General features: G+C 39.9%; 1 protein-coding gene across 10 annotated transcripts in view; it reads right to left on the minus strand.

The window, feature by feature from the left end:
• LOC115106762 (diacylglycerol kinase delta) overlaps positions 1-26,058 on the minus strand; it is a 151,588-nt gene that overhangs the window by 19,742 nt on the left and 105,788 nt on the right. For all 10 annotated transcript variants that reach the window (XM_065008080.1, XM_029629816.2, XM_029629815.2 and 7 more), the window contains 3 exons: positions 25,733-25,829; positions 25,086-25,193; positions 11,965-12,078 (listed from right to left, as the gene is read on the minus strand). In XM_065008080.1, the coding sequence (XP_064864152.1) occupies positions 11,965-12,078; positions 25,086-25,193; positions 25,733-25,829 (319 nt within the window). The remainder of the gene's footprint in view (positions 1-11,964; positions 12,079-25,085; positions 25,194-25,732; positions 25,830-26,058) is intronic.

Below are 26,058 nucleotides of genomic sequence, written 5' to 3' on the forward strand. Positions count from 1 at the left end.
TGACATCTAGTGGAAGGAAGTGCGAACAGATGCATATCTTGTTTGGATGTGGATAGGCGATGACTTGAAATTCGACCAGCCCTAGAATTTCCACTTCCGGTTTGGAAGTTTGCCTGCCTTATGAGTTCTGTTATACTCACAGACATAATTCAAACAGTTTTAGAAACTTCAGAGTGTTTTCTATCCAATAGTAATAATAATATGAATATATTAGCATCTAGCACAGAGTAGGATGCAGTTCACTATGGGCACGCAATTCATCCAAAGTGAAAATACAATTAACGATTGGTTCCTGAATTAAAAGTCGCATCATACTGCGATATAGCGTGCGGTATACAGTTGTCATGACGTTGGCCTGGGGGGTAGGTTTATGACAGTCATAAATACCTCTTCCCCCCTTTTTCATCTCTCTACCCTACTGAGGTTACATTTGCAAAACCCTTGGTTAACATAGAGATTCTGGGAACGTCAGAAGGTGGGGGGAAATGAACTATATTCTGGTAATCCGACCAATGGAACATGGTACTTAATGAATATGATGTCAGTTCGGTTGTCATCTGAGACATTCTCATCAATGATCAGATGACATAAACTCTACAGTGGAAAGTCTACACACCAGAGTTATCGGATTCACATGGAATTGTTGTTCAATGTTTGAATATGAAATTATTTGTGATGGGATGAAATGTGATTTTAGATTCTAAAATGTGAGATGTGGGTTTTCATAAGATAGGGCTGCTCAATCAGTGGCCCGCCCTGTGAAGGGACATGGGCTATAAAACACGCCCTTTTCTCCCTTCCTATATAAGCCCTTGACGACAATATAACTTTCTGTTCCGAGGATGTAGGACGACGGTCCTATGCCAGAATGGTTCAGATCATAACTACAGAACGAAGCCATCATCAGTGTGAGCTTTTGTTGCGAATGGTATGAACTTTGAACTCTTATTCACTACAGAAGTGATACCTCCTAGACGTTGAGTAAGCAACAGCAGATGCAAACGCAGGTTAGGAAGGAACAGACAGAGTATCCCGTCTAGCACACAACGCCGTTACTACAACGTATCCAATTGACAACCAGAGACATTCTTCAAAGGACTCGGTTTGGCAACACGGCCTTCCATCTACCACCAACCTACCGAAGCTCAGCTCAGAGTAAATATTTATTGCATTTTCCTTTTCCAAATGGGCGTTAATTTAGAAGGCATCAGATACTGTATTTATGATAGCACAGCTTCTCCCTGTGTCCCTCAGTCTTCCCGCTCTTTCACTCTAACCCAGCCCCTTTTCCTTTGTGTAACAAGCTGTCATATCTGTTCCGCCCGCTAGGGACGTTTTCCTTTATGACGTAATTTGTAATCAAGTTATGATTTAATTATGTGTATGTGTAATTCTGTGTGATTAGTTAGGTATTTAGTAAATAAATGATTAAACACAATTTTGTATTGCCAATTCAAATTGTTAGCCAGGGTTCGTGCAGATATCTGAAAGTTGTAAATTCTTGGTTGAGACTGAATTAAGAAGACGATTAATATTGACTGCTATTGATGTAAAATATTACTAGGTCTTTAAGAGTTTATTCGGAAGATAACAGCTCTATAAATATTATTTTGTGGTGCCCGACTCTCTAGTTAATCACATTTACATGATTAGCTCAATCAGATGATAATAATTACGGAGAAATTATTTAATAGAATAGCATGTCATATCACTTAATCCGGCATAGCCAAAGACACGACACAGTGGTACGGTACAGTGTGTTACAGTGCTTGCCGTTAATGTTTGTTCAAACCATCAGAGGGTATCTTTGAGCAAATCTACTACATTTATTCAAATCAGGGTATTTGAAGCCGAACAGATGCAATCTTGAATGCATGCCATGCAATCATGAATACACTTCATGATTCAAATTCAATTGAATTCCTCTACTCTACCTAAAACATCCGTTAATACAATCTGTGTTAGTGCTTGATTTTATGCAAACATAATTTGACAGCTGCAGTTTGAGATGATATATAAAAAATAAAATACATTTTACAAGTAGCCTATGTAGGCCTATATCCTACTGTACTAAAACATCCGTTAATACATGTCCTTCAAAAATATAAATCTATTTGGATGGTTAAAAGCTGACATTTGGTCGTTTCTAACTCAAATTTTCCATTCTCTGTTCTTTTGTTGATATTATATCCGGGCCTTTATTTACGATTATTATTGTTTTAAAGAATGTATTTAATTTTTTCCCCTGAAGAACACAAACCATTCACACCAACCCCACATTCAAATTAGTTTTGGTCACCAATTAGCTATTATGAGAGTATTGGTTGGCTATTGTCCAATTTAATGGCTCATCAAGGTGTGAACTTGTGACCAATGTCCATTACTGCTGTAAGCCCAGTAGTTCATAAAAAATAAAAACACAGCATCTACAGTAGTAGTAATACAGTGCATTCGGAAGGTGTTCAGACCCCTTGACTTTTTCAACATTTTGTTACGTTACAGCCTTATCCTAAAATGGATTAAATAAAACATGTTCCTCATCAATCTACACACAACACCCCATAATGACAAAGCGAAAACAGGTTTTTAGAGATGTTTGCAAATGTATACAAATTTAAAACAGAAATACCTTATTGACATAAGTATTCAGACCTTTACCTATGAGACTCTAAATTGAGCTCAACTCATCCTGATTACATTGATTACATTTTTTAAAACTATTTTAGCTTTGTCATTATGGGGTATTGCGCGTAGATTAATTAGGATTTAAAAAAGTTTTTTTTTTTTTTTAGAACAGTGTGACGTAGAAGTCCGTCACTGGCCGCGGGCAGCATTTGGTACTTTAACGCACGCACACCTTCATCACTCCTCCCTGCTCCGCTATCAGATAAGTTAACAATGTGGGTCGACACACATTAACTTCTGTCTTAGTACATACATTTCACAATTGTCAGTGTTCATATTTAATATAAGCAATATTTATTATACTTATCTATGTTGTGGATGAGCGCGTTGTTTGTTTGTTCTATCTATCTGCTGATTGATAATTTGTTTTCCTTCTTTTTTACATTCTTTCTTCAATATAATCATTCTTCATTAATTCAGTAGGTTAAACCCGTTCATTCAGAAGGTTAAAACCTCGCTCCTACCCTCGCTCAGATGACTGACCGAATCTACCGGTAGCCTAAACTGTGGCACAAATTTAGGAATTTTTCACACCTAACCAAGCTTTAAGACTATCCTTTTGTAAATGAATGGAGGTGTGAATGCTTCTGTCCGAGAGTCTCTTTCCTCTGCGCTAGAGTCCTGCATCGGGCAAAATAAAAAAAATGAGGTGGTCCCGGAGTTGAGAGAGAGAACTTGGGTAAGTACAAATGGTGTGGACTGACAATAAAAAAATAAATAGGATACTTGTGCCTTTCAGCCGATTACATAAACAAAGGAGTGAGTGTGTTTGGAGAGGCGTTATCCACCACAGCGTGGGGCAGTTTCTTGTGCAAAACTGCAGATAATATAAGGCCAACTATTTTGAAAGAACACTTGGGGATATTGATTTTCTCTATCACTTCAGATGCAAAACTCGCCTTAGAAACAAGCAAACAGACTACTCTTCACCTGGTAATTGTGTGGTTCCAAAGGAAAAAGCGTCACCTAAGGCTCTATTTTTGGTGTCAGAGAGAAGATGGCATACTTTTCCTGCACAGGAATTTGCAGAAGTTTGAGTAAATAAACTGTTTAAGTTATTGTTTCAGTAGCTTTATTTGTTGGCTAATTCAGGCTTTCATCATAAACTATAACCCTATATGGCCTGCGTAAGGTTAATTCATGCAGGAAAGAGGAATTAATAGCATACTGTCAGGAGTCATGAAAACAATTGGGCTAAATTGTCATTCATTATAATCATTCAATCAGAAGGTTAAAACTCATAGGTCTTAGGCACGCAGAAAATGAAATTAGATTACCAGGTACATTTTTTATTTGATTTTACTGCCTACAGTATGTACAGTAGAAAGGGAGTGGCATGTTATAGACTTTTACACAACATTGTTAATTAAATTCAAACGCTATAGGCTAATAGCTAATGTTGGAATATGACAAGCTCGCAACACACATCTGATTATTTATTATGAATAGGATTTATTTGATTTAATTTGTTTACATTCCTCATTGCAGCCTCAGAACCGCAGACCACGTGTATGGCGTTGTGTGGGGTGAGCAACATTGTGAATAGAGTGCCCCATGGTGGCAGCGGGGTTATGTTATGGGTTATGGTATGGGTAGGCATAAGCTACAGACAACGAAAATGGCAATTTGAATGCACAAAAATATCATGCTTGAGAGCCCGAGGCCCATTTTTTTGTGACCAACAGATGCATATCTATATTCCCATTCAAGTAAAATCCATAGATTAGGGCCTAATTAATTTATTTCAATTGTCTGATTTCCTCATATGAACTGTAACTCAGTAAAATCAATGAAATTGTTGCATGCTGCATTTATATTTTTGCTCAGTATAAATGTAATAAATAAAACAAATAAATATAAATAACTTAGATCTTCAAAAAATTGACAACCTTTTTGCAACCATTGTATCCACAATGTCAAGTCAGTTTGGTTAGCTAACATGATATGAAAGATGCAGCAACACCAGATCAACAGTATCAGCTTTTTGGCCACTTGCCCTGGTTCCTAGAGGGAGGTGGACTGCAGTGTGAAGGGATGCAGGATTGTGGAATCACTGTATCATAGGGGACTTTTCCATTCTATTGCTGAGGTGTGGTGGTCTTACTGGCGCAGAAGCATCACCCAGGTGGGTGCTACATTTCAGTAGTGGATGATACAGACTACCTACAGAGGATGAGCTGTGAACATCGAAGACGATGAGGTGCCCAATGTGGCGCTTTGTGGCCTGTTCGTCAGATGTTTCTAACTCCCTGCCTTGCTGTTCCATTGATGTTCCCACCGCTCATGATACTACCTTTCCAAACTGCCCATCATCTAAAGCTGTGGAAGACCGTCACCCAAGAACTGCCTGATCCCTAATATGTACTTATTTTTGAAACGACAGATTCTACTTGTAATGAAAAGCCCTATATAAAATTAAAATATTCTAATAATAATGACTACATTATTATTACTATTATGTGCATAAATGAGGCCCATACAGACGACTTGCCTAACGTTTTTTTCTGACTGTACTCTTTCATTCAGTTTCTTCTTTACATCAGCAAAGAATGACTCTGTGTTTCAGAAACTCACTTTATATACACTCGGGGCTATCGCTCTTTCCACACTGTGGTAAATAAACCCAGCTTGTTATTTTATAATTCATTATTTAGTTTTTTAGAGGGAGAGAAACAAAAAGCTTTTATCAGCGTTTTAATTCCCTCTTGCGATAGTCTGGCACAATGACGGAATGACGCAATCCGCCACCATCTACCTCAAACGCGCCGCAGCAAAAGCTCAAAACTTTAAATTGCGGAATCACTATATCGCTTAAATCAACTGCTGAAAATGGATAACTACTGATCCAAAGGTATGTATGGCTTGGTTAACGTACTGTATATACAATGAGCATACAAAACATTAAGGACACCTGCTCCTTCCCTGACAGACTGTCCAGGTGAATACAGGTGAAAGCTATCTCTTATTGATGTCACTTGTTAAATCCACTTCAATCAGTGTAGATGAAGGGGAGGAGACAGGTTAAATAAGGATTTTTAAGCCTGGAGACAATTGAGACATGGATTGAGACATGGATTGTGTAGGTGTGCCATTCAGAGGGTGTCGTATCAATATGTTTGGACCATGACAGTAGCTAAGATGTGGAGAAGTCTGTCCATAAAAAAGCGCTGCTCTGCCTTCTAACAACACTACCAACAAGGCAGGTCCTACAGGCCCTGGTTTTGTCGCACCTGGACTACTGTTCAGTCGTTTGGTCAGGTGCCACTTGCAGTTGGCTCAGAACAGGGCAGCAAGGCTGGCCCTTAAAGGTACACAGAGAGCTAACATTAATGACATGCATGTCAATCTCTCATTGCTCAAAGTGGAAAAGAGATTTACTTCCTCATTACTTATTTTTGTAAGAGGTGTTGATAAGCTGACGGTACCGAGCGGTCTATTTAAAATACTAGCACACAGCTCGGACACCCATGCATACCCCACAAGACATGCCACCAGAGGTCTCTTCACAGTCTCCAAGTCCAGAAAAGACTATGGGAGGTGCACAGTACTACACAGATAGAGCCATGACTACATGGAACTCTGTTCCACATCAGGTAACTGATGCAAGCAGTAGAATCAGATTTAAAAAGCAGGTAAAGAAATACACCTTATGGAACAGGGGGAAGTAACACAAACATAGGCACAGACACATGCATACCCACACATGATAACATACGCACAAGTACACATGGATTTTGCGTTGTAGATATGTGGTAGTGGAGCATGGGCCTGTGGGCACACACTTAGTGTGTTGTGAATTCTGTAATGAATGTATTGTAATGTTTTTAAAATTGTATAACTGCCTTAATTTTGCCAGACCCCAAGAAGAGTAGCTACTGCCTTGGCAGCAGCTAAAGGGGATCCATAATAAATACAAATACAAATGGGCAAGAAAAAATATAGAAGTGCCTTTGAACAGACTAAGATAGTAGGCAATGCTCCCTCTAAGCTGCGTGCGTGCAGTAACCCCCAAGACTGCTGCGCAGCTCCACCGGGACTGCCGTGCAGAAGAAATATCAGCCACATAGAGAAACACGAGATTTAACTTCACTCAACTTTCTGGAGCAGTGGTCACCAACCGGTCGATCGCCAAACATTTCTGTAAAAAAGCCACTGGCCAATCAGATGGCTCAGATTACTGTGTCTGCAGTAACATAGCAGGCATAAAAGAAACCTACAGCAAAGTTGATACTGTGAGATTTCAACATGTTTAAAACCATGACTAGAGAGAGACTGTCAACAAACACAGCAAAGAGCTGCTGTTTTTATGACTGAGTTCATGTTTAACTTCTTACTCAGCACTATCAACACTTTCTATTGAATAATTTTATAAGCCATAAAATGCGCATTCTTCCTATTTCAACTCAGCACTACAACAAGCACTGCAGCAGTAATGAATGAGTAAGAACATTTACATTACATTTAAGTCATTTAGCAGACGCTCTTATCCAGAGCGACTTACAAATTGGTGCGTTCACCTTAAGACATCCAGTGGAACAGCCACTTTACAATAGTGCATCTAAATCTTTTAAGGGGGGGGTGAGAAGGATTACTTTATCCTATCCTAGGTATTCCTGAAAGAGGTGGGGTTTCAGGTGTCTCCGGAAGGTGGTGATTGACTCCGCTGTCCTGGCGTCGTGAGGGAGTTTGTTCCACCATTGGGGGAAAGAAAGTATATGAAATGGGTTCTGACTCCTGAATTTGAAATATTGAGTGCCATAGTCTGATTTCTAAACCAGAAGTTAATGGTTATCTGTAGGAGTAATCACATGGTTGCAGGCACTGATAAGGTTGGAGAGATGTGGTTTAGTGAAGAATGGGGGCCGAGGTCAGGTCAGATCACATTCAGGGAGAAGGAACAGTTTATTGTTCGCATCGCTTAACTTCCTGCCTAGCAATAAAGTTCGAGAGAAGGAGGATAATTCACCTAAATCGGGGTATATATACACTTGTGCTGGTGGCAATATGTCTTTGTCTGTTCAACTGTTCGAGCCTTCGAGTGAACAAACTTGGTTTGAGCTTTCCTAATCGTCTGTGAGTTTTACTCGGTTCATTTAGAACCTAACATTATCTATAGGCTTGCGTTGTTATTATTATTAGCGGCTTGGTCTTTTTAATATTGAGGAATATTGAACTTTCTCTGTTCATAGGAGTAACAACATGAATTTGTGCATGAGGCAGAAATAATACGGTAAGACTCAAGTTTCACCATCAGCTGGAAGACGGTGTCCCTTTTTCGTCAGTGTCAGTGGTGAAAAGGGAGAGTGGAGGGACCTAAGCTGCTTACCTATTGCAGATTCAGTCTTCCCAGCCTGGTGCAGGTTTACAATTTTGTTTCTGGTGGCCATTGACAGCTCTTTGGTCTTGGCCATAGTGGAGTTTGGAGTGTGACTGTTTGAGGTTGTGGACAGTTGTCTTTTATACTGATAACAAGTTCAAACAGGTGCTATTAATACAGGTAACGAGTGGAGGACAGGGGAGCCTCTTAAAGAAGAAGTTACAGGTCTGTGAGAGCCAGAAATCTTGCTTGTTTGTAGATGACCAAATACTTATTTTCCACCATAATTTGCAAATACATTCATAAAAAATCCTACAATGTGATTTTCTGGATTTTTTTCTAATTTTGTCTGTCATAGTTGAAGTGTACCTATGATGAAAATTACAGGCCTCTCTCATCTTTTTAAGTGGGAGAACTTGCACAATTGGTGGCTGACTAAATACTTTTTTGCCCCACTGTATGTTGGAAGGTAAAACCAAATTATATATGAATGTGGCTTCAAGCAGAGAGACAGGCAATACTGTATCAGTTGACAAGTCACGTCGAAAAGGTGATCTTGTACAACGTTGGAATGGCAGAAATGGCATACCACACCATGCTACATTGTTAGTTGCCAACTGCTTTACAATACCCTTATTCCTGATGATTTGTCCTATGTATGTAATGTCTAAGGATAACGAAACCTGCCATTGGTTAAAAATGATATAAAAATGATAAAATAAAATGTTTTTTTGTCAAGAACTGTATGAAAATGATATTTACCATCTACTATTATTTCTATTAAGCACTTAAAAAAGAATAGTTTTGAAATGTGTATCTTGTATTTTTTGCTATTGGATTAAATGGAAGTTAACATGCTAAAATGATAAGCCAATTATATCTGATGTATTGGTGACTAAATGAAAATGTTCCCATGGTATTTCACGGAAAACATACATTTTTTATGAATGAAATGACTCAAGGGTGAAAGCACAATCAAAGGTTCTGACTATAAAGATAGGGAGCATTACAAGTGTTATCAGTTTAGAGATTGGTATTTATGAATTTTGAAAATATACCACTTAAAACTGAGAAGCACTAAATAAATGATTGAAAAAACTAACAAATTACCAGAAAATCATATCAAAAGCAATATTGCACAAAGATTTTTGCTAAAATTATTATTAATCAATTGACTATGACTTTTTAAATCACCCAGTATTGCTATTTGCAGCATTAGCTCCAGGTAAATGCTGCAATTCTTCAGCCATTCCTGGACCTGTGACCAAAACTGAGCTACATATGGACAGTGTCGTTTTGCGTATCAATTCATAACCCATCTGCCACGGAATCGAACATTTCTTCCCAACTATTTTGGAATCTATATGGCACATCTGTCTCATTTTTGATCCTTAAATGAAACTAGTATAATTTTATTCATCACAATTTTCTTTAACCAATTTTGGTCTTTAACTTCTTATGGCTGCAGGAGCACTATTGAGTAGCTTGGATGAAAGGTGCCCAGAGTAAATGGCCTGCTCCTCAGTCTCATTTGCTAATATATGCATATTATTATTAGTATTGGATAGAAAACACTCTGACGTTTCTGAAACTGTTTGAATGATGTCTGTGAGTATAACAGAACTCATATGGCAGGCAAAAACCTGAGAAGGAATCCAAACAGGAAGTGAGAAATCTGAGGCTGGTATATTTTCAAACCATTCCCTTTTAAAATCCCTGTTAGATATGAATGAAGATTCTGCTGTGAAGTGGGGCTGAATAAGAACAGAATGCATCAGACTACTGGCAGAGTGCCAGTTCCAGGTCACGCGCAAAGCAAATGATATCTTCCTGCGTTCTGTTCATCCTCTAGACACAAAGCAATTCTCCGGTTGGAACTATTGAAGCTATATGTTAAAAACATCCTAATGATTGATTCCGTAGTTAGTTTGAAATGTTTCTTCGACCTGTAATATAACTCTTTGAAGTTTTTGTCCGAAGAAACTGTCGACCAGCTCCAGTGTTTGGATAGGTGTACCAAACGCGCTAACAAAAGTAGCTAATTGGACATAAATAATGGACATTATCGAACAAATCAAGCATTTATTGTGGACCTGGGATTCCTGGGAGACTTTCTGATGAAGATCATCAAAGGTAAGGGAATATTTAGCATGTAATTTATGGTTATAGTTGACTCCAACATGGCGGCTATGCGACTATTATTCTGAGCGCCGTCTCAGATTATTGCAGTTTTTTTTAAACACAGCGGTTGCATTAAGGAGAGGTATATTTATAATTCCATGTGTATTACTTGTCTTATCATCTACATTTATGATGAGTATTTCTGTTGAATCGATGTGGCTATGCAAAATCACTGGATGTTTTTGGAACTAGTGAATGTAACGCGCCAATGTAAACTCAGATTTTTTTAATATAAATATGAACTTTATCAAACACAACATACATGTATTGTGTAACATGAAGTCCTATGAGTGTCATCTGATGAAGATTATCAAAGGTTAGTGATTAATTTTATCTCTATTTCTGCTTTTTTTCTCTCTCTCTTTGGCTGGTAAAATTGGCTGTGTATTTTAGTGAGTTGTTGGTGACCTAACATATTCGTTTGTGGTGCTTTCCCCGTAAATCCTATTTGAAATCGGACACTGTGGTGGGATTAACAACAAGACTACCTTGAAAACCATATAAGATACATGTATGTTTGAGTAATTTTAATTATGAGATTTCTGTTCTTTTGAAAATGGCGCCCTGTACTTTCACTGGTTGTTGTCATATCGCTCTTGTTAACGGGATTGCAGCCATAATTGCAGGGCCGACAGACAAGTTCCTTACTTTTTCCCCCTTCCACTTGCCTCTTCCATTTTTGTGGTAATGCTGCAATTACTTGGTTGTAATTTTGGGTTGAGCATACATTTCCATATATTTGTGTTAGCTCCATGTGTGACATAACTCCACCAGTCCTATTTATGATATCATTTACAAATATTATAACTTTTGGTAAATATTTTTTTATTTTTTATAACGGTTTATATCAATTAGTATACCTGAGTTTAATCACAATATTTGTTGTATTATTTCTTCTGTCTTTTCTGGTGGATTAAACTGAAATTGCAACCAACTTTTTATGGCTTGTTAAAAAAATAACTATAATTTTGTTTTCAAATAACCGAAAGTGAGCAGCTGTAATCTGAATAATGGGAAAAAGGGCCATTCTTGAACATCGGATGAGACATTCTTACTAATTTGCAAGAGAACCAGATTGGTTTAAGTATAACTTTTTTTAAGGAATACCTAGGATAGGATAAAGTAATCCCTCTCACCCCCCTTAAAAGATTTAGATGCACTACTGTTCCACTGGATGTCATAAGGTGAATGCACCAATTTGTAAGTCGCTCTGGATAAGAGCGTCTGCTAAATGACTTAAATGTAAATGTATGACTGACGCCTTTAGTGAAAGGTCTAATGCTTTAATATTTAATCATTTCTGCACTCCAAATTCATATTCATTACATAAATAGGCCATTCCAAAAACAAATCTATATTTTTTGCTCATATAATTAAAAAAAACAGGTTGCTAGGTGTAGGCAAAACCATAAGCAAATAGGTCAACTGTGATGTGACTAAAGAGATAAATCAGGCAGAATTTTCCACAAATAGACAGCTATTTTCCTTCCCACGGCAGCAAGATCTTATCTACTTTTGCTAATTTTCTATTAAAATGTATTGGAGTGAGATTATTTCTTGCTTTCGGGATATGTATACTGAGTACGTCCACATCCCCGTCAGAAAACTTTATTGGTAAACTACACGGTAATGTAAAAGTTGTATTTTCTTGTGTTCGAATACATAATATTTATCACAATTTGGTTTTAATCCAGAGAGGTTTGAAAAAGTATCTAGATCCTCTATGAGGATGTGGAGGGATTCCACACTCTCAGAGTTTGTGAAAATGTTGTGTGTGTTACCTGTGCGATACGGTGGTGCTGCAGGTTGATGACTCTGGACACAGCCATTTGAATGCTGCCAAACACCGCCACCACCTCCAGGATCTTATCGTCAAAGGACGGCGCCGTGAACGTCTGCAGGGATGAGGACATGTCATTTTTTACATAAACTGATTGTACAAAACATTAGGAACACCTTCCTAATATTGAGTCATTGGGGCATGAGCTCTACAAGGCCCATGTTGACTCCAATGCTTCCCATAGTTGTGTCAAGTTGGCTGGATGTCCTTTGGGTGGTGGACCATTCTTGATACACAAAGGAAACGTTTGAGCATTCTTGACACACTCAAACCACGGTGCCTGGCACCTGCTACCATACCCCACTCAAAGGCACTTAAATATTTTGTCTTTTGCACATTCACCATCCGAATGGCACACATACACAATCCATGTCTCAAGGTTTAAAAGTACATATTTTTACCCGTCTCCCCCTTCATCTACACTGACTGAAGCAGGTGTTTCATATGTTTTGTAGACTCAGTGTAAATTCCAAATATATTGTGCAGAGCTGTGGTCAAGTGGCAACACTCCTCAGCACATGTCACATATACAGTATCTTCAGAAAGTATTCACACCCCTTGACCTATTCAAAACATTGTTGTGTTACAGCCTGAATTTAAAATAGATTAAATTGAGGTTGTATCACTGGCTTACACACACACACAATACCCCATACATGGAATTATGTTTTTAGACTTTTATTCAAATTAATAAAAACTAAAAGCTGAAATGTCTTGAGTCAATAAGTATTCAAACCCTTTGTTATGGCAAGCCTAAATAAGTGCACACTGTGTGCAATAATAGTGTATAACATGAATGACTACCTCATCTCTGTACCCCACACATACAATAATCTGTAAGGTCCCTCAGTCGAGCAGTGAATTTCAAACAAAGATTAAATTACAAAGACCAGAGAGGTTTTCCAATGCCTCGTAAGAAGAGCACTTACTGGTAGGTGGGTAAATGTAAAAAATCTGTGAGCAGTCACCGTCCTCTCCGGCAACTGAGTTAGGAAGGACGCCTGTATCTTTGTAGTAACTGTGTATTGATAAACACTCCAATGTGTAATTAACAACTTCCCCATACTCAAATGGATATTCAATGTCTGGTTTTCGTACTTTACACATCTACCAATAGGTGCCCTTCTTTGTGAGGCATTGGAAAACCTCCCTGATATTTGCGATTAAATCTGGTCATTTGCCTTATTTGACTTGGTAAGCAAATGTTTACTCTTGAACTTATTCAGGCTTGCCATAACCAAGGTGTTGAATACTTATTGACTCAGACATGTCTATGTTTTTTCAAATTAATTTGTAAACATTTTGAAAAACATAATTCCACTGACATTATGGGGTACTGTATGTAGGCCAGTGACAAAAAAAATCAAAATGTAATGGATTTTAAATTCAGGCTGTAACACAAAGAAAATTAAAGTCAGGGGGTGTGAACATACTGTGCCTTCAGAAAGTATTCAGACCCCTTGACTATTTCTACATTTTGTAATGTTACAGCCTTAGTCTAAAATGGATTAAATATTTCCTCAGCAATCTACACACGAAGTGAAAACAGTGTTTTTAAAATGTTTGCAACTTTATTAAACACCAAAGACAGAAACTTATTCACACCATTTGCTATGAGACTCGAAATTGAGCTCAGGTGCATTCTGTTTCCATTGACCATCCTTGACATGTTTATACAACTTGATTAGAGTCCACCTGTGGTAAATTCAATTGATTAGACAAGATTTGGAAAGGCACACACCTGTCTATATAAGGTTTCACAGTGCATGCCAGAGCAAAAACCAAGCCATGAGGTCAAAGGGATAGTCCATAGAGCTCCGAGACAGGATCGTACCGAGGAACAGATCTGGGAAAGGCTACCAAAACCTTTCTGCAGCATTGAAGGTCCCCAAAGAACACAATGGTCTCCATCATTATTAAATGGAAGAGGTTTGGAACCACCAAGACTCTTCCAAGAGCTGGCTGCCCGGCCAAACTGAGCAATCGAGTGAGAAGGGCCTTGGTCAGGGAGGTGACCAAAAACCCAATGGTCACTCTGACAGAGCTCTAGAGTTCCTCTGTGGAGATGGGACAACCTTCCAGAAGGACAACCATCTCTGCAGCACTACATCAATTAGGCCTTTATGGTAGAGTGACCAGATGGAAGCCACTCCGCAGTAAAAGACACAACAGCCCGTTTGGAGTTTGCCAAAAGGCACCCAAAGGACTCTCAGACCATGAGAAACAAGATTCTCTGGTCTGATGAAACCAAGATTGAACTCTTTCGCCTGAATGCCAAGTATCACGTCTGGAGTAAATAAGGCACCTTCTCTACGGTGAAGCATGATGGTGGCAGCATGATGCTGTGGGGATGTTTTTCAGTGGCAGGGACTGGGAGACTAGTCAGGATTGAGGCAAAGATGAACGGAGCAAAGTAGAGAGATCCTTGATCAAAACCTGCTCTAGAGCGCTCTGGACCTCAGACTGGGGCGACCTTCCAAAAGGACAACGACCCTAACCACACAGCCAAGACAAGTCTCTGAATTATCTTGAGTAGCCCAGCCAGAGCCCAGACTTGAACCCAATCGAACATCTCTGGAGAGACCTGAAAATAGCTGTGCATCCAACCTCACAGAGCTTGAGAGGATCTGCAAGCATCATACCGAAGAAGACTTGAGGCTGTAATCACTGCCAAAGGTGCTTCAACAAAGTGCTGAGTAAAGGGTCTGTTTCTTTTTCTGTTTTTCATTTTTTATAAATGAGCAAAAATGTCTAAAAAACATTTGTTGCTTTGTCATAATGGGGTATTGTGTGTAGATTGATGATAGGGAAAAACATTTTAATACATTTTAGAATAAGTCTGTTACTTAACAAAATGTGGAAAAAGTCAAGGGGTCTCAATACTTTTCCGAATGCACTGTACACACTGAGTGTACAAAACATTAGGAACACCTTCCTAATATTGAGTTACACTCCCTTTTGCCCTCAGAACAGCCTCAATGTGTAAGGGCATGAACTCTACAAGGTGTCGAAAGCATTCCACAGGGATGCTGGCCCATGTTGACTCCAATGCTTCCCATAGTGTCAAGTTGGCTGGATGTCCATTGGGTGGTGGACATCAGTTGAGCGTGAAAAACCCAGCAGCATTGCAGTTCTTGACTCAAACCGGTGCGCCTGGCACCTACTACCATAACCCGTTCAAATTCACTTGAATCTTTCGTCTTGCCCATTTATATTTATTATGGATCCCCATTAATGCAGTTTATACATTTTTAAAAACATGACAATAAATTCACAGATTTCACAACACTGTGTGCCCTCAGGCCCCTACTCCACCACTACCACATATCTACAGTACTAAATCCCTATTTGGTAGGAAGTTTACATTCACTTAGATTGGATTAAAACTCTTTTACAACCACTCCACAAATTTCTTGCTAACAAACTATAGTTTTGGCAAGTCGGTTAGGACATCTACTTTGTATATGACACAAGTCATTTTTCCAACAATTGTTTACAGACAGATTATTTCACTTATAATTCACTGTTCCAGTGGGTCAGACATTTACATACACTAAGTTGGCTGTGCTTTTAAACAGCTTGGAAAATTCCAGAAAATGCTTTAGATGTTTCTGATAGGCTAATTGACATAATTTTAGAAAATTGGAGGTGTACCTGTGGATGTATTTCAAGGCCTACCTTCAAACTCAGTGCCTCTTTGCATGACATCATGGGAAAATCAAAAGAAATCGTCTCATTCTTGTGAGCAATTTCCAAATGCCTGAAGGTACCATGTTCATCACTACAAATAATAGTACGCAAGTATAAACACCATGGGACCATGCAGCCATCATACAGCTCAGGAAGGAGACGTGTTCTGTCTCCTAGAGATTAACGTACTTTGGTGCGAAAAGTGCAAATCAATCCCAGAACAACAGCAAAGGACCTGGTGAAGTTGCTGGAGGAAACAGGTACAAAAGTATCTATATCCACAGTCAAACGAGTCCTATATCGACATAACCTGAAAGGCCGCTCAGCAAGGAAGAAGCCACTGCTCCAAAACCGCCATAAAAAATCCAGACTACGCTTTGCATCTGCACATGGGGACAAAGATCGTATTTTTTGGGAAAAATGTCCTCTGGTCTGATGAAACAAAAATAGAACTGTTTGGCCATAATGACCATCGTTATGTTTGGAGGAAAAAGGGGTAGGCTTGCAAGCCGAAGAACAACATCCCAAACATGAAGCACGGGGGTGGCAGTATCATGTACTGGGTGTGCTTTGCTGCAGGAGGGCCTGGAGCACTTCACAAAATACATGACATCATGAGGAAAGGAAATTATGTGGATATATTGAAGCAAGATCTCAAGACATCAGTCAGAAAGTCAAAGCTTGGTCGCAAATGGGTCTTCCAAATGGACAGTGACCCCAAACATACTTCCAAAGTTATGGCAAAATGGCTTAACCTGTTGCTTCTACTCGGGACGCTTGCGTCCCAACTAGAGCTCTGGAAATGCAAATGCGCTACGCTAAATGCTAATAGTATTAGTTAAAACTCAAAAGTTCATTAAAATACACATGCAGGGTATCAAATTAAAGCTACACTCGTTGTGAATCCAGGCAACAAGTCAGATTTTTAAAATGCTTTTCGGTGAAAGCATGAGAAGCTATTATCTGATAGCATGCAGAGACTAGTCATTCAACTGAGACTGCTCTTCTCTGTATCACGGAGGCGCTCCGCACTGCTAAAGCTAACTCTCTCTCCTCTGCTCTCATCCTTCTAGACCTATCGGCTGCCTTCGATACTGTGAACCATCAGATCCTCCTCTCCACCCTCTCCGAGTTGGGCATCTCCGGCGCGGCCCACGCTTGGATTGCGTCCTACCTGACAGGTCGCTCCTACCAGGTGGCGTGGCGAGAATCCGTCTCCTCACCACGTGCTCTCACCACTGGTGTCCCCCAGGGCTCTGTTCTAGGCCCTCTCCTATTCTCGCTATACACCAAGTCACTTGGCTCTGTCATAACCTCACATGGTCTCTCCTATCATTGCTATGCAGACGACACACAATTAATCTTCTCCTTTCCCCCTTCTGACGACCAGGTGGCGAATCGCATCTCTGCATGTCTGGCAGACATATCAGTGTGGATGACGGATCATCACCTCAAGCTGAACCTCGGCAAGACGGAGCTGCTCTTCCTCCCGGGGAAGGACTGCCCGTTCCATGATCTCGCCATCACGGTTGACAACTCCATTGTGTCCTCGTCCCAGAGCGCTAAGAACCTTGGCGTGATCCTGGACAACACCCTGTCGTTCTCAAATAACATCAAGGCGGTGGCCCGTTCCTGTAGGTTCATGCTCTACAACATCCGCAGAGTACGACCCTGCCTCACACAGGAAGCGGCGCAGGTCCTAATCCAGGCACTTGTCATCTCCCGTCTGGATTACTGCAACTCGCTGTTGGCTGGGCTCCCTGCCTGTGCCATTAAACCCCTACAACTCATCCAGAACGCCGCAGCCCGTCTGGTGTTCAACCTTCCCAAGTTCTCTCACGTCACCCCGCTCCTCCGCTCTCTCCACTGGCTTCCAGTTGAAGCTCGCATCCGCTACAAGACCATGGTGCTTGCCTACGGAGCTGTGAGGGGAACGGCACCTCACTACCTCCAGGCTCTGATCAGGCCCTACACCCAAACAAGGGCACTGCGTTCATCCACCTCTGGCCTGCTCGCCTCCCTACCACTGAGGAAGTACAGTTCCCGCTCAGCCCAGTCAAAACTGTTCGCTGCTCTGGCCCCCAATGGTGGAACAAACTCCCTCACGACGCCAGGACAGCGGAGTCAATCACCACCTTCCGGAGACACCTGAAACCCCACCTCTTTAAGGAATACCTAGGATAGGATAAAGTAATCCTTCTCCCCTCCCCCCCTTAAAAGACCTAGATGCACTATTGTAAAGTGGCTGTTCCACTGGATGTCATAAGGTGAAAGCACCAATTTGTAAGTCGCTCTGGATAAGAGCGTCTGCTAAATGACTTAAATGTAAATGTAATGCAACACCCCAAAAGACCCACAGGGGACGTAAACAAAATAATTAGCATTTCGGCGTTACACAAACCGCACAATAAAATAGAAAACATTCATTACCTTTCACCATCTTCTTTGTTGGCACTCCTAGATGTCCCATAAACACTATTTGGGTCTTTATTTCGATTAAATCGGTCCATATAAAGCCTAGATATCGTTATATGTAGACTGTGTGATAAACGAAAAAAACATCGTTTCAAAACGTAACGTCATTTTTTAAAATTCAAAAAGTCGACGATAAACTTTCACAAAACACTTCGAAATACGTTTGTAATGCAACTTTAGGTATTAGTAAACGTTAATAAGCGATAAAATTCATCAGGAGGCGATGTAAAGATCATTAGCTGTCCGTCTGGAAAAATGTCCGGCTAGAAACTCAACGAAAATATCCGGTCCTAGACCGGAGGAGATACGGTGTCCTGTATGTGTTTGACCAAGAAAAAACTCGAAGGGAAATGACAAGACTCTAGACACCGTGTGGAAGCTGTAGGTACTGCAACCTCAGTCAATTAATTGTGGTTCACGTTTATCAATGGGTTCAAGTAGCGCATGGATATATTTTCCCATTTTCAGTGATCAGTTTTTCCTGTGCTTTTCGATGTAAATGCCGTTCTGGTAAAGCCACAGCAGTGATTTAACCAGTTTTTTAAACGTCTGAGTGTTTTCTATCCACACAGACTAAGCAAATGCATATACTATATTCCTGGCATGAGTAGCAGGGCGCTGAAATGTTGCGCGATTTTTAACAGAATGTTCAAAAAAGTAGAGGGTCGACTTAAGAGGTTAACCTCTTTTGGGTATGGGGGCAGTATTTTCACGTCCGGATGAAAAGCATGCCCAAAGTAAACTGCCTGTTACTCAGGCCCAGAAGCTAGGATATGCATATAATTTGTAGATTTGGATATAAAACACTCTAAAATTTCTAAAACTGTTAAAATAATGTCTGTGAGTATAACATAACTGATATGGCAGGCGAAACCCCGAGGACAAACCATCCCACCCCCCAAAAAAACATTTTCAGCCTACCACTGTTTTCAATGGCTGACACTTTTATTATAAGGCGAAATCCTCCCAGATTGCAGTTCCTAGGGCTTCCACTAGATGTCAACAGTCTTTATAAAGAGTTTCATGCTGGTTTTTGGATAAATTAGCCAGAAATTGTAGTTTTTCTAGGTGGCTCCCATTTGGCTGTAGTGTTTCGAAGTGCGTGGATGAGAGCGTGTTCTTTGGTATTTTTCTCCGGTAAAGGCAATAGCGATTCTCCGTCTTAAATTTTATAGTTTATTTACATATTAGGGTAACTAAGGTTTGATTATAAACATTTTAAATTGGAAAAGTTTATCAGTAACGTTTGGTATTAATTTTGTATGCATTTTGATGGAGGGAAACTGGGTGGATTATTGACTGAAGCGCGCCAGCAAAACTGAGTTTTTATGGATATAAAGAAAGACATTATCGAACAAAAGGACAATTTGTGATGTATCTGGGACCTTTTGGAGTGCCAACAGAAGAAGATCATCAAAGGTAAGGCATTTATTATATCGCTAATTCTGACTTTCACACTTTCACACAGAGTGCACCTGCCTGGTTGAAATATATTTTTCATGCTCTTGTATGCGGGGCGCTGTCCTCAGATAATTGCATGGCGTGCTTACTCCGTAAAGCCTTTTTGAAATCTGACACAGCGGCTGGATTAATAAGAAGTTAAGCTTTATTTTGATGTATTACACTTGTGATTGTATGAAAGTGAAATATTTATAATTCTGTAGTTTGAATTTTGCGCTCTGCAATTTCACCGGATGTTGGCCAGGTGGGACGCTGCCCATAAGAAGTTAAGGACAACAAAGTCAAGGTATTGGACTGGCCATCACAACGCCCTGAACTCAATCCTATTGAATATTTGTGGGCAAAACTGAAAAAGCGTGTGCGAGCAAGGAGGCCTACAAACCTGACTCAGTTACACCAGCTCTGTCAACCAATTTATTGTGGGAAGCTTGTGGAAGTCTACCCGAAACGTTTGATCCAAGTTAACCTCTCTGCGCACGGAACCCGCTCGCGGGCTGAAATTCCACAACATACGGTGATCGCTACATAAATAGTCATATTAAACATTCATGAAAATACAAGTGTCTCACATGTATCGAAAGCCTAGAATCTTGCTAAATTAACTGCATTGTCAGATTTAAAAAATGATTTACTGCGAAAGAATACGATGCGATTATCTGAGCATAGAGCCTCATTTAAAAAAAAAAAGTTTAACCAGCACAGGCGTAACATAATCACAAACTGCATTAAAATAAATTGTTTACCTTGACGATCTCCGTCTGTTTGCAATTCCAATGCTCATTGTTACACAATGCATGATCTTTTGTTTGATAAAATGAGTTTTTATAGCCTAACACGAAACATTTTGTGAACCGCTTGTGTCGTGAATTCCGTCTCATTCCATTTTCGACGACACATTACAGGTAAATAACCCACACAGAACGTGACTTTTCCAGTCATGTTTGGTTTCACTGCAATCAACTGGTTTGTTTGTAACTCAATCAAACGTGATGGGCCATTTCGCGGGACGTATTGACTGAAAGAAACGATTTGAAGACAACAAGTCATGACATCATTGTGCACCAATGATTTGCCCGCTGTTTCGTTGATTGACTGTCTTTTAACCCAATGACCACTGTTCGTCTTGAAATCTAGCTGGGTAGATAGCCAATGAGCTGAGCTAAACGGCAATACGCCATGTTTATGTGTTGCAAGACCAACCCATGTAGTAAGCGTCAGCGTAAAGTGAGTCATTCGCTATTGAAGTTTCATACCGGAAAGAGCTACGCATATTACGCACGGCATTGTTTGGTGAACGCGCAGATTCAGCTGTTTATATATCAATCATTATGGCGACTAAGTCAGGGAAAGCTAAATCTAAGTCTAGATATACAGATGTACACACAATTTTAGAATAAATTGATTGGGAAGGTGAGACAGAGATTGTTGTAGGACGCTTCATTTAGCGATTGTGGAGGAATCATTTTTGAACGGGAGAGGACATCGTTTTGGATTGGTAAGTTCTTATCATGCTAATGCCCTTGTTTGAAATTAATAATATAAAATATTATTTGTGATTTGTTTTTACATTTAGAAGCAATATATAAGCATGTAATGTCATGAAATGTGAGATGCGTGTGCCTGCCGCCCCACCCCAACCCACATGAAATAGCCTATTTGAGGCTGTTGAGGAGAGGGCAGGACCACATCAATGGCCAAAGTGAAATGGAGACAGTAGATACAGCTGGTCTGTTGTAATATAATAAAGACAGTAGATCTAGCTGGAATGTCATAATATAAAAGAGACAGTAGATCTAGCAGGTAATAATAATATAATAATATATTCAACCTAATATATTCAACCTTCAACTCTCTATATATATCTGTTTACCTGTATACCTGTTGATACAGGGCTCATATGTGAAACTATTCTAACTGAACATTTTCTTTCACGTGACACTGACTCCGAATGGGAGTCTTATCCGGTGTCCTGTGTGGTGTTAGGGGGCAGTATTTTCATTTTTGGAAAAAAAACGTTCCCGTTTTAAACGGGATATTTTGTCAGGAAAAGATGTTAGAATATGCATATAATTGACAGCTTTGGATAGAAAACACTCTAACGTTTCCAAAACTGTAAAGATATTGTCTGTGAGTATAACAGAACTGATGTTGCAGGCGAAAGCCTGAGAAAAATCCAATCCGGAAATGCCCCAGGTTTTGAAAGCGCTGCGTTCCAATGACTTCCTATTCAGCTGTGAATTTACCATCAACGAGCTTACGCTTTCTACGTATTCCCCAAGGTGTCTTCAGCATTGTGACGTAGTTTTACGCATTTCTGTTGAAGAATAGCCGTAGGCGGCCACATTGCGTAAGTGGTCACATGGTGGCTCCGAGAGAGATTCTCGCGTAAAATACAGAAGTAGCCATTACTCCAATCGGTCCTAGTGAACAACGAATTGTCCCGACGGATATATTATCGAATATATATTAGAAAAACACCTTGAGGATGGATTCTAAACAACGTTTGCCATGTTTCTGTCGATATTATGGAGCTAATTTGGAATATTTTTCGGCGTTGTGGTGACCGCAATTTCCGGGCGATTTCTCAGCCAAACGTGAAGAACAAACGGAGCTATTTCGCCTCCAAAAGTAATATTTTGGAAAAAAAAAAACTTTGGCTGTCTACCTGGGAGTCTCGTGAGTGAAAACATCCAAAGTTCATCAAAGGTAAACGATTTAATTTGATTGCTTTTCTGATTTCCGTGACAAGGTTGCCTGCTGCTAGCAAGGCATAATGCTATGCTAGGCTATGATAAACTTACACAAATGCTTGTCTAGTGTTGGCTGTAAAGCATATTTTGAAAATCTGAGATGACAGGGTGATTAACAAAAGGCTAAGCTGTGTTCCAATATATTTCACTTGTGATTTTCATGAATAGGAATATTTTCTAGGAAGATTTATGTCCGTTGCGTTATGCTAATTAGTGTCAGATGATGACAACGGTCCCGTTCACGGGATGGGGTGTCACTACAGGTTAAGTATGCTCTCTCTAATTCTCTCTTTCTCTCTCTCGGAGGACCTGAGCCCTAGGACCATGCGTCAGGACTACCTGGCATGATGACTCCTTGCTGTCCCCAGTCCACTTGGCCTTGCCGCTGTTCCAGTTTCAACTGTTCTGCCTTCGGCTATGGAACCCTAAACTGTTCATTTTTACTCTTGAGGTGCTGTCCTGTTGCACCCTCTACAACCACTGTGATCTCCACCCGGCACAGCCAGAAGAGGACTGGCCACCCCTCATAGCCTGGTTCCTCTCTAGGTTTCTTCCTAGGTTTTTTACCTTTCTAGGGAGTTTTTCCTAGCCACCGTGCTTCTACACCTGCATTGCTTGCTGTTTGGGGTTTTAGGCTGGGGCTATATAAATATTAAAAGTGTGTAAATAGTTACCCATGTTATTTTGTAAATGTATATATATATTTTTTTTAATCAATTATTATTTTTTTTTTCATTTTATTTAAATTGTATTTATTTTTCTCAATTTTGGGGGGGTGTTAGAATACCATTTTGGTATTTTGTATATAGTTATTTGTTTCAAAATGTATACCTTCACCAATTTGGCCACTTGGGTACATTTTGGGCTACTTGTGTGGGACACCTGGGTGACTTCATGATAAATGTCATGTAAGAACACTCATTTTGGAAGTTATCATTCTGAAAATTTGCACAAGTACTGTTGCCCTCTTATATTTTTCACTGAAATTGTCCCCATCATCCTATCTGAATGTTTGTTTTATCTTGTTCATTTTAAAGATGATGATACAAAAATAAAATAAAAAAGCAGGTGGTTTTTTTCATTGTTTTATCTAAACCAGATCTATTGTGTGTTATTTTCCTACATTCAATTCACATTTACACAAACTTCAGAGTGTTTTCTTTCAAATGGTACCAAGAATATGCATATCCTTGGTTCTGTGCCTGAGCTACAGGCTGTTAGATTTGGGTATGTCTTCAGGCGGAAATTGAACAAAGTAGGGGGGAGGCTGCAAGAATTAAACAATTTAAAGGCAATGCTACCAAATACTAATTGAGTGTATGTAAACTTCTGACCCACTGGGAATGTGATGAAAGAAATAAAAGCTGAAATAAATAATTCTCTCTACTATTATTCTGACATTTCACATTCTTAAAATAACGTGGTGATCCTAACTGACCTAAGACTGGGAATTTTTAAGAGGATTAATGTCAGGAATTGTGAAAAACTGAGTTTAAATTTATTTGGCTATTGTGTATGTAATCTTCCGACTTCCACTGCATCTACAGTACTAAATCCATGTGTATGTAACGGGCGTATGTTATTGTGTGTGTGTGTGTATGCATGTGTTTATGCCAATGTTTGTGTTGCTTCACAGTTCCCGCTATTCCATAAGGTGTTTTTTCATCTGTTTTTTAAATCTAATTTTACTGCTTGCATCAGTAACTTGATGTGGAATAGAGTTCCATGTAGTCATGGCTCTATGTAGTACTGTGTGCCTCCCATTGTTTGTTCTGGACTTGTGGACTGTGAAGAGACCTCGTCTTGTGGGGTATGCATGGGTGTCTGAGGTGTGTGCCAGTAGTTTAGACAGACAGCTTGGTGCATTCAACATGTCAACACCACTCATAAATAAAAGTGGTGATGAAGTCAATCTCTCCTCCACTTTCAGCCAGGAGAGATTGACATGCATATTATTAATATTAGCTCTTTGTGTACATTCAAGGACCAACCGTCCTGCCCTGTTCTGAACCAATTGCAATTTTCCTAAGTCCTTTTTTGTGGCATCTGAACACACGACTGAACAGTAGTCTAGGGCCTGTAGGACCTGCCTTGTTGATAGTGTTAAGGCAGAGCATTGCTTTATTATAGACAGACTTCCCCCCCATCTTAGCTACTACTGCATCAATATGTTTTGAACCCTCTGAATGGCATACATACACAATCCATGTCTCAAGGCTTATTTTTTAACCCATCTCCTCCCCTTCATCTATTTAACAAGTGACATCAATAAGGGATCATAACTTTCACCTGGATTCACCTGGCCAATCTATGTCATGAAAAGAGCATGCTTTATACACCCATTGTATATCTCATATGTGGTTAGTCACACATGAACGCTGACTGGGGGGGGATTGATGTGAAATGGGTTAGATTTGTCCAGGGGGTATTCTGGTTTTGTAAAGGGAAGGGGATAAATAATCATTATTATTATTATAAAAAATATTACGAATACATGCGATTTACATAACAAAGACCAAAGATGCTTTAGTAACATTAAAAACAAAAATGTGGAGGAAACATGTGAGTACTGTTACAATGTCATATAATCTTTATGTATTAGTGTTATAAAAAAATATCCAGCTGCCTATAGTCATATTGTACTTATGCAACAACAACACAAAGAGAGGGTTTTGATGACACTTACATCATCCTCTTTGGTCCCGCCCCAGAAGTTGGTGCCGCCTGCATAGCTTGGGATGTTCAGGACAGCTATGCCCTGCAGGCTGGGGAGGGGGATAGGCCTCCCGTCGCACTAAACACACACACACACACACACACACACACACACACACACACACACATATCATACAGTAACAGAACAAAACTGTCTGCATATGTTCGGTTACAAACTCACACAATCACAATTAACACCACCAGACATTAATTGAAAAGTCTAAAAACGGATATGCCAATTCCAGATTGACCAACAGGGTTAGGGTCAGGGTAAGTGTTATGGTATGACAGTCAAGTCTCTTTAGTGTATGGCACACTGAGGCGCATGACACAGATAAAATAGTATATGACGTTCATCATTGTCCTTTTTTGTCTGTTGAAATGTTAACGCATCTCTGCTTTTTTTACGGATGAGTTGCGCACGAACAAAGGTGAATATATTGTTCTTTGTCGGACAAGTTTTTTGTTGGACAATTTCAACTCATCTCCATTGTCATTCATCCAGCAATGGATGACACCCATTGAAAAACCATTGGCTCCACCCAGAATATTCAGACAAAATCTCAATGTGGCCGTACCCTTAGTTGCACCAACTTGGCTACTGTTGTGTTTTCTTACCTCCAACAATACCTTCTGCTCTAGGTTCTTGTAGGTGCGATGCAGCAACTCCTTGGTGCCCAGAACCCCGTACCACATCATGTTTTTGGTGCGACTCCTTAACACAGACCGAACCACAAATGAACACAGTGACTGAGCCACAACACACACACACACACACACACATACACACACACACAACACAAAGAAATGTACTTTATGTTCAACAAATAAAGGTTAGGCTCTTTGTGGAGAGCAGTAGCACAGAACTGGAAGAAATTGCTATTCTAAAGGACAAAACACACCGCTGCCACTCACTGCTTTTAGCCGTTGGTCTTTGTGGTGTG

This window comes from Oncorhynchus nerka, linkage group LG23 (assembly GCF_034236695.1).
Source record: "Oncorhynchus nerka isolate Pitt River linkage group LG23, Oner_Uvic_2.0, whole genome shotgun sequence".
Classification (NCBI taxonomy): domain Eukaryota; kingdom Metazoa; phylum Chordata; class Actinopteri; order Salmoniformes; family Salmonidae; genus Oncorhynchus; species Oncorhynchus nerka.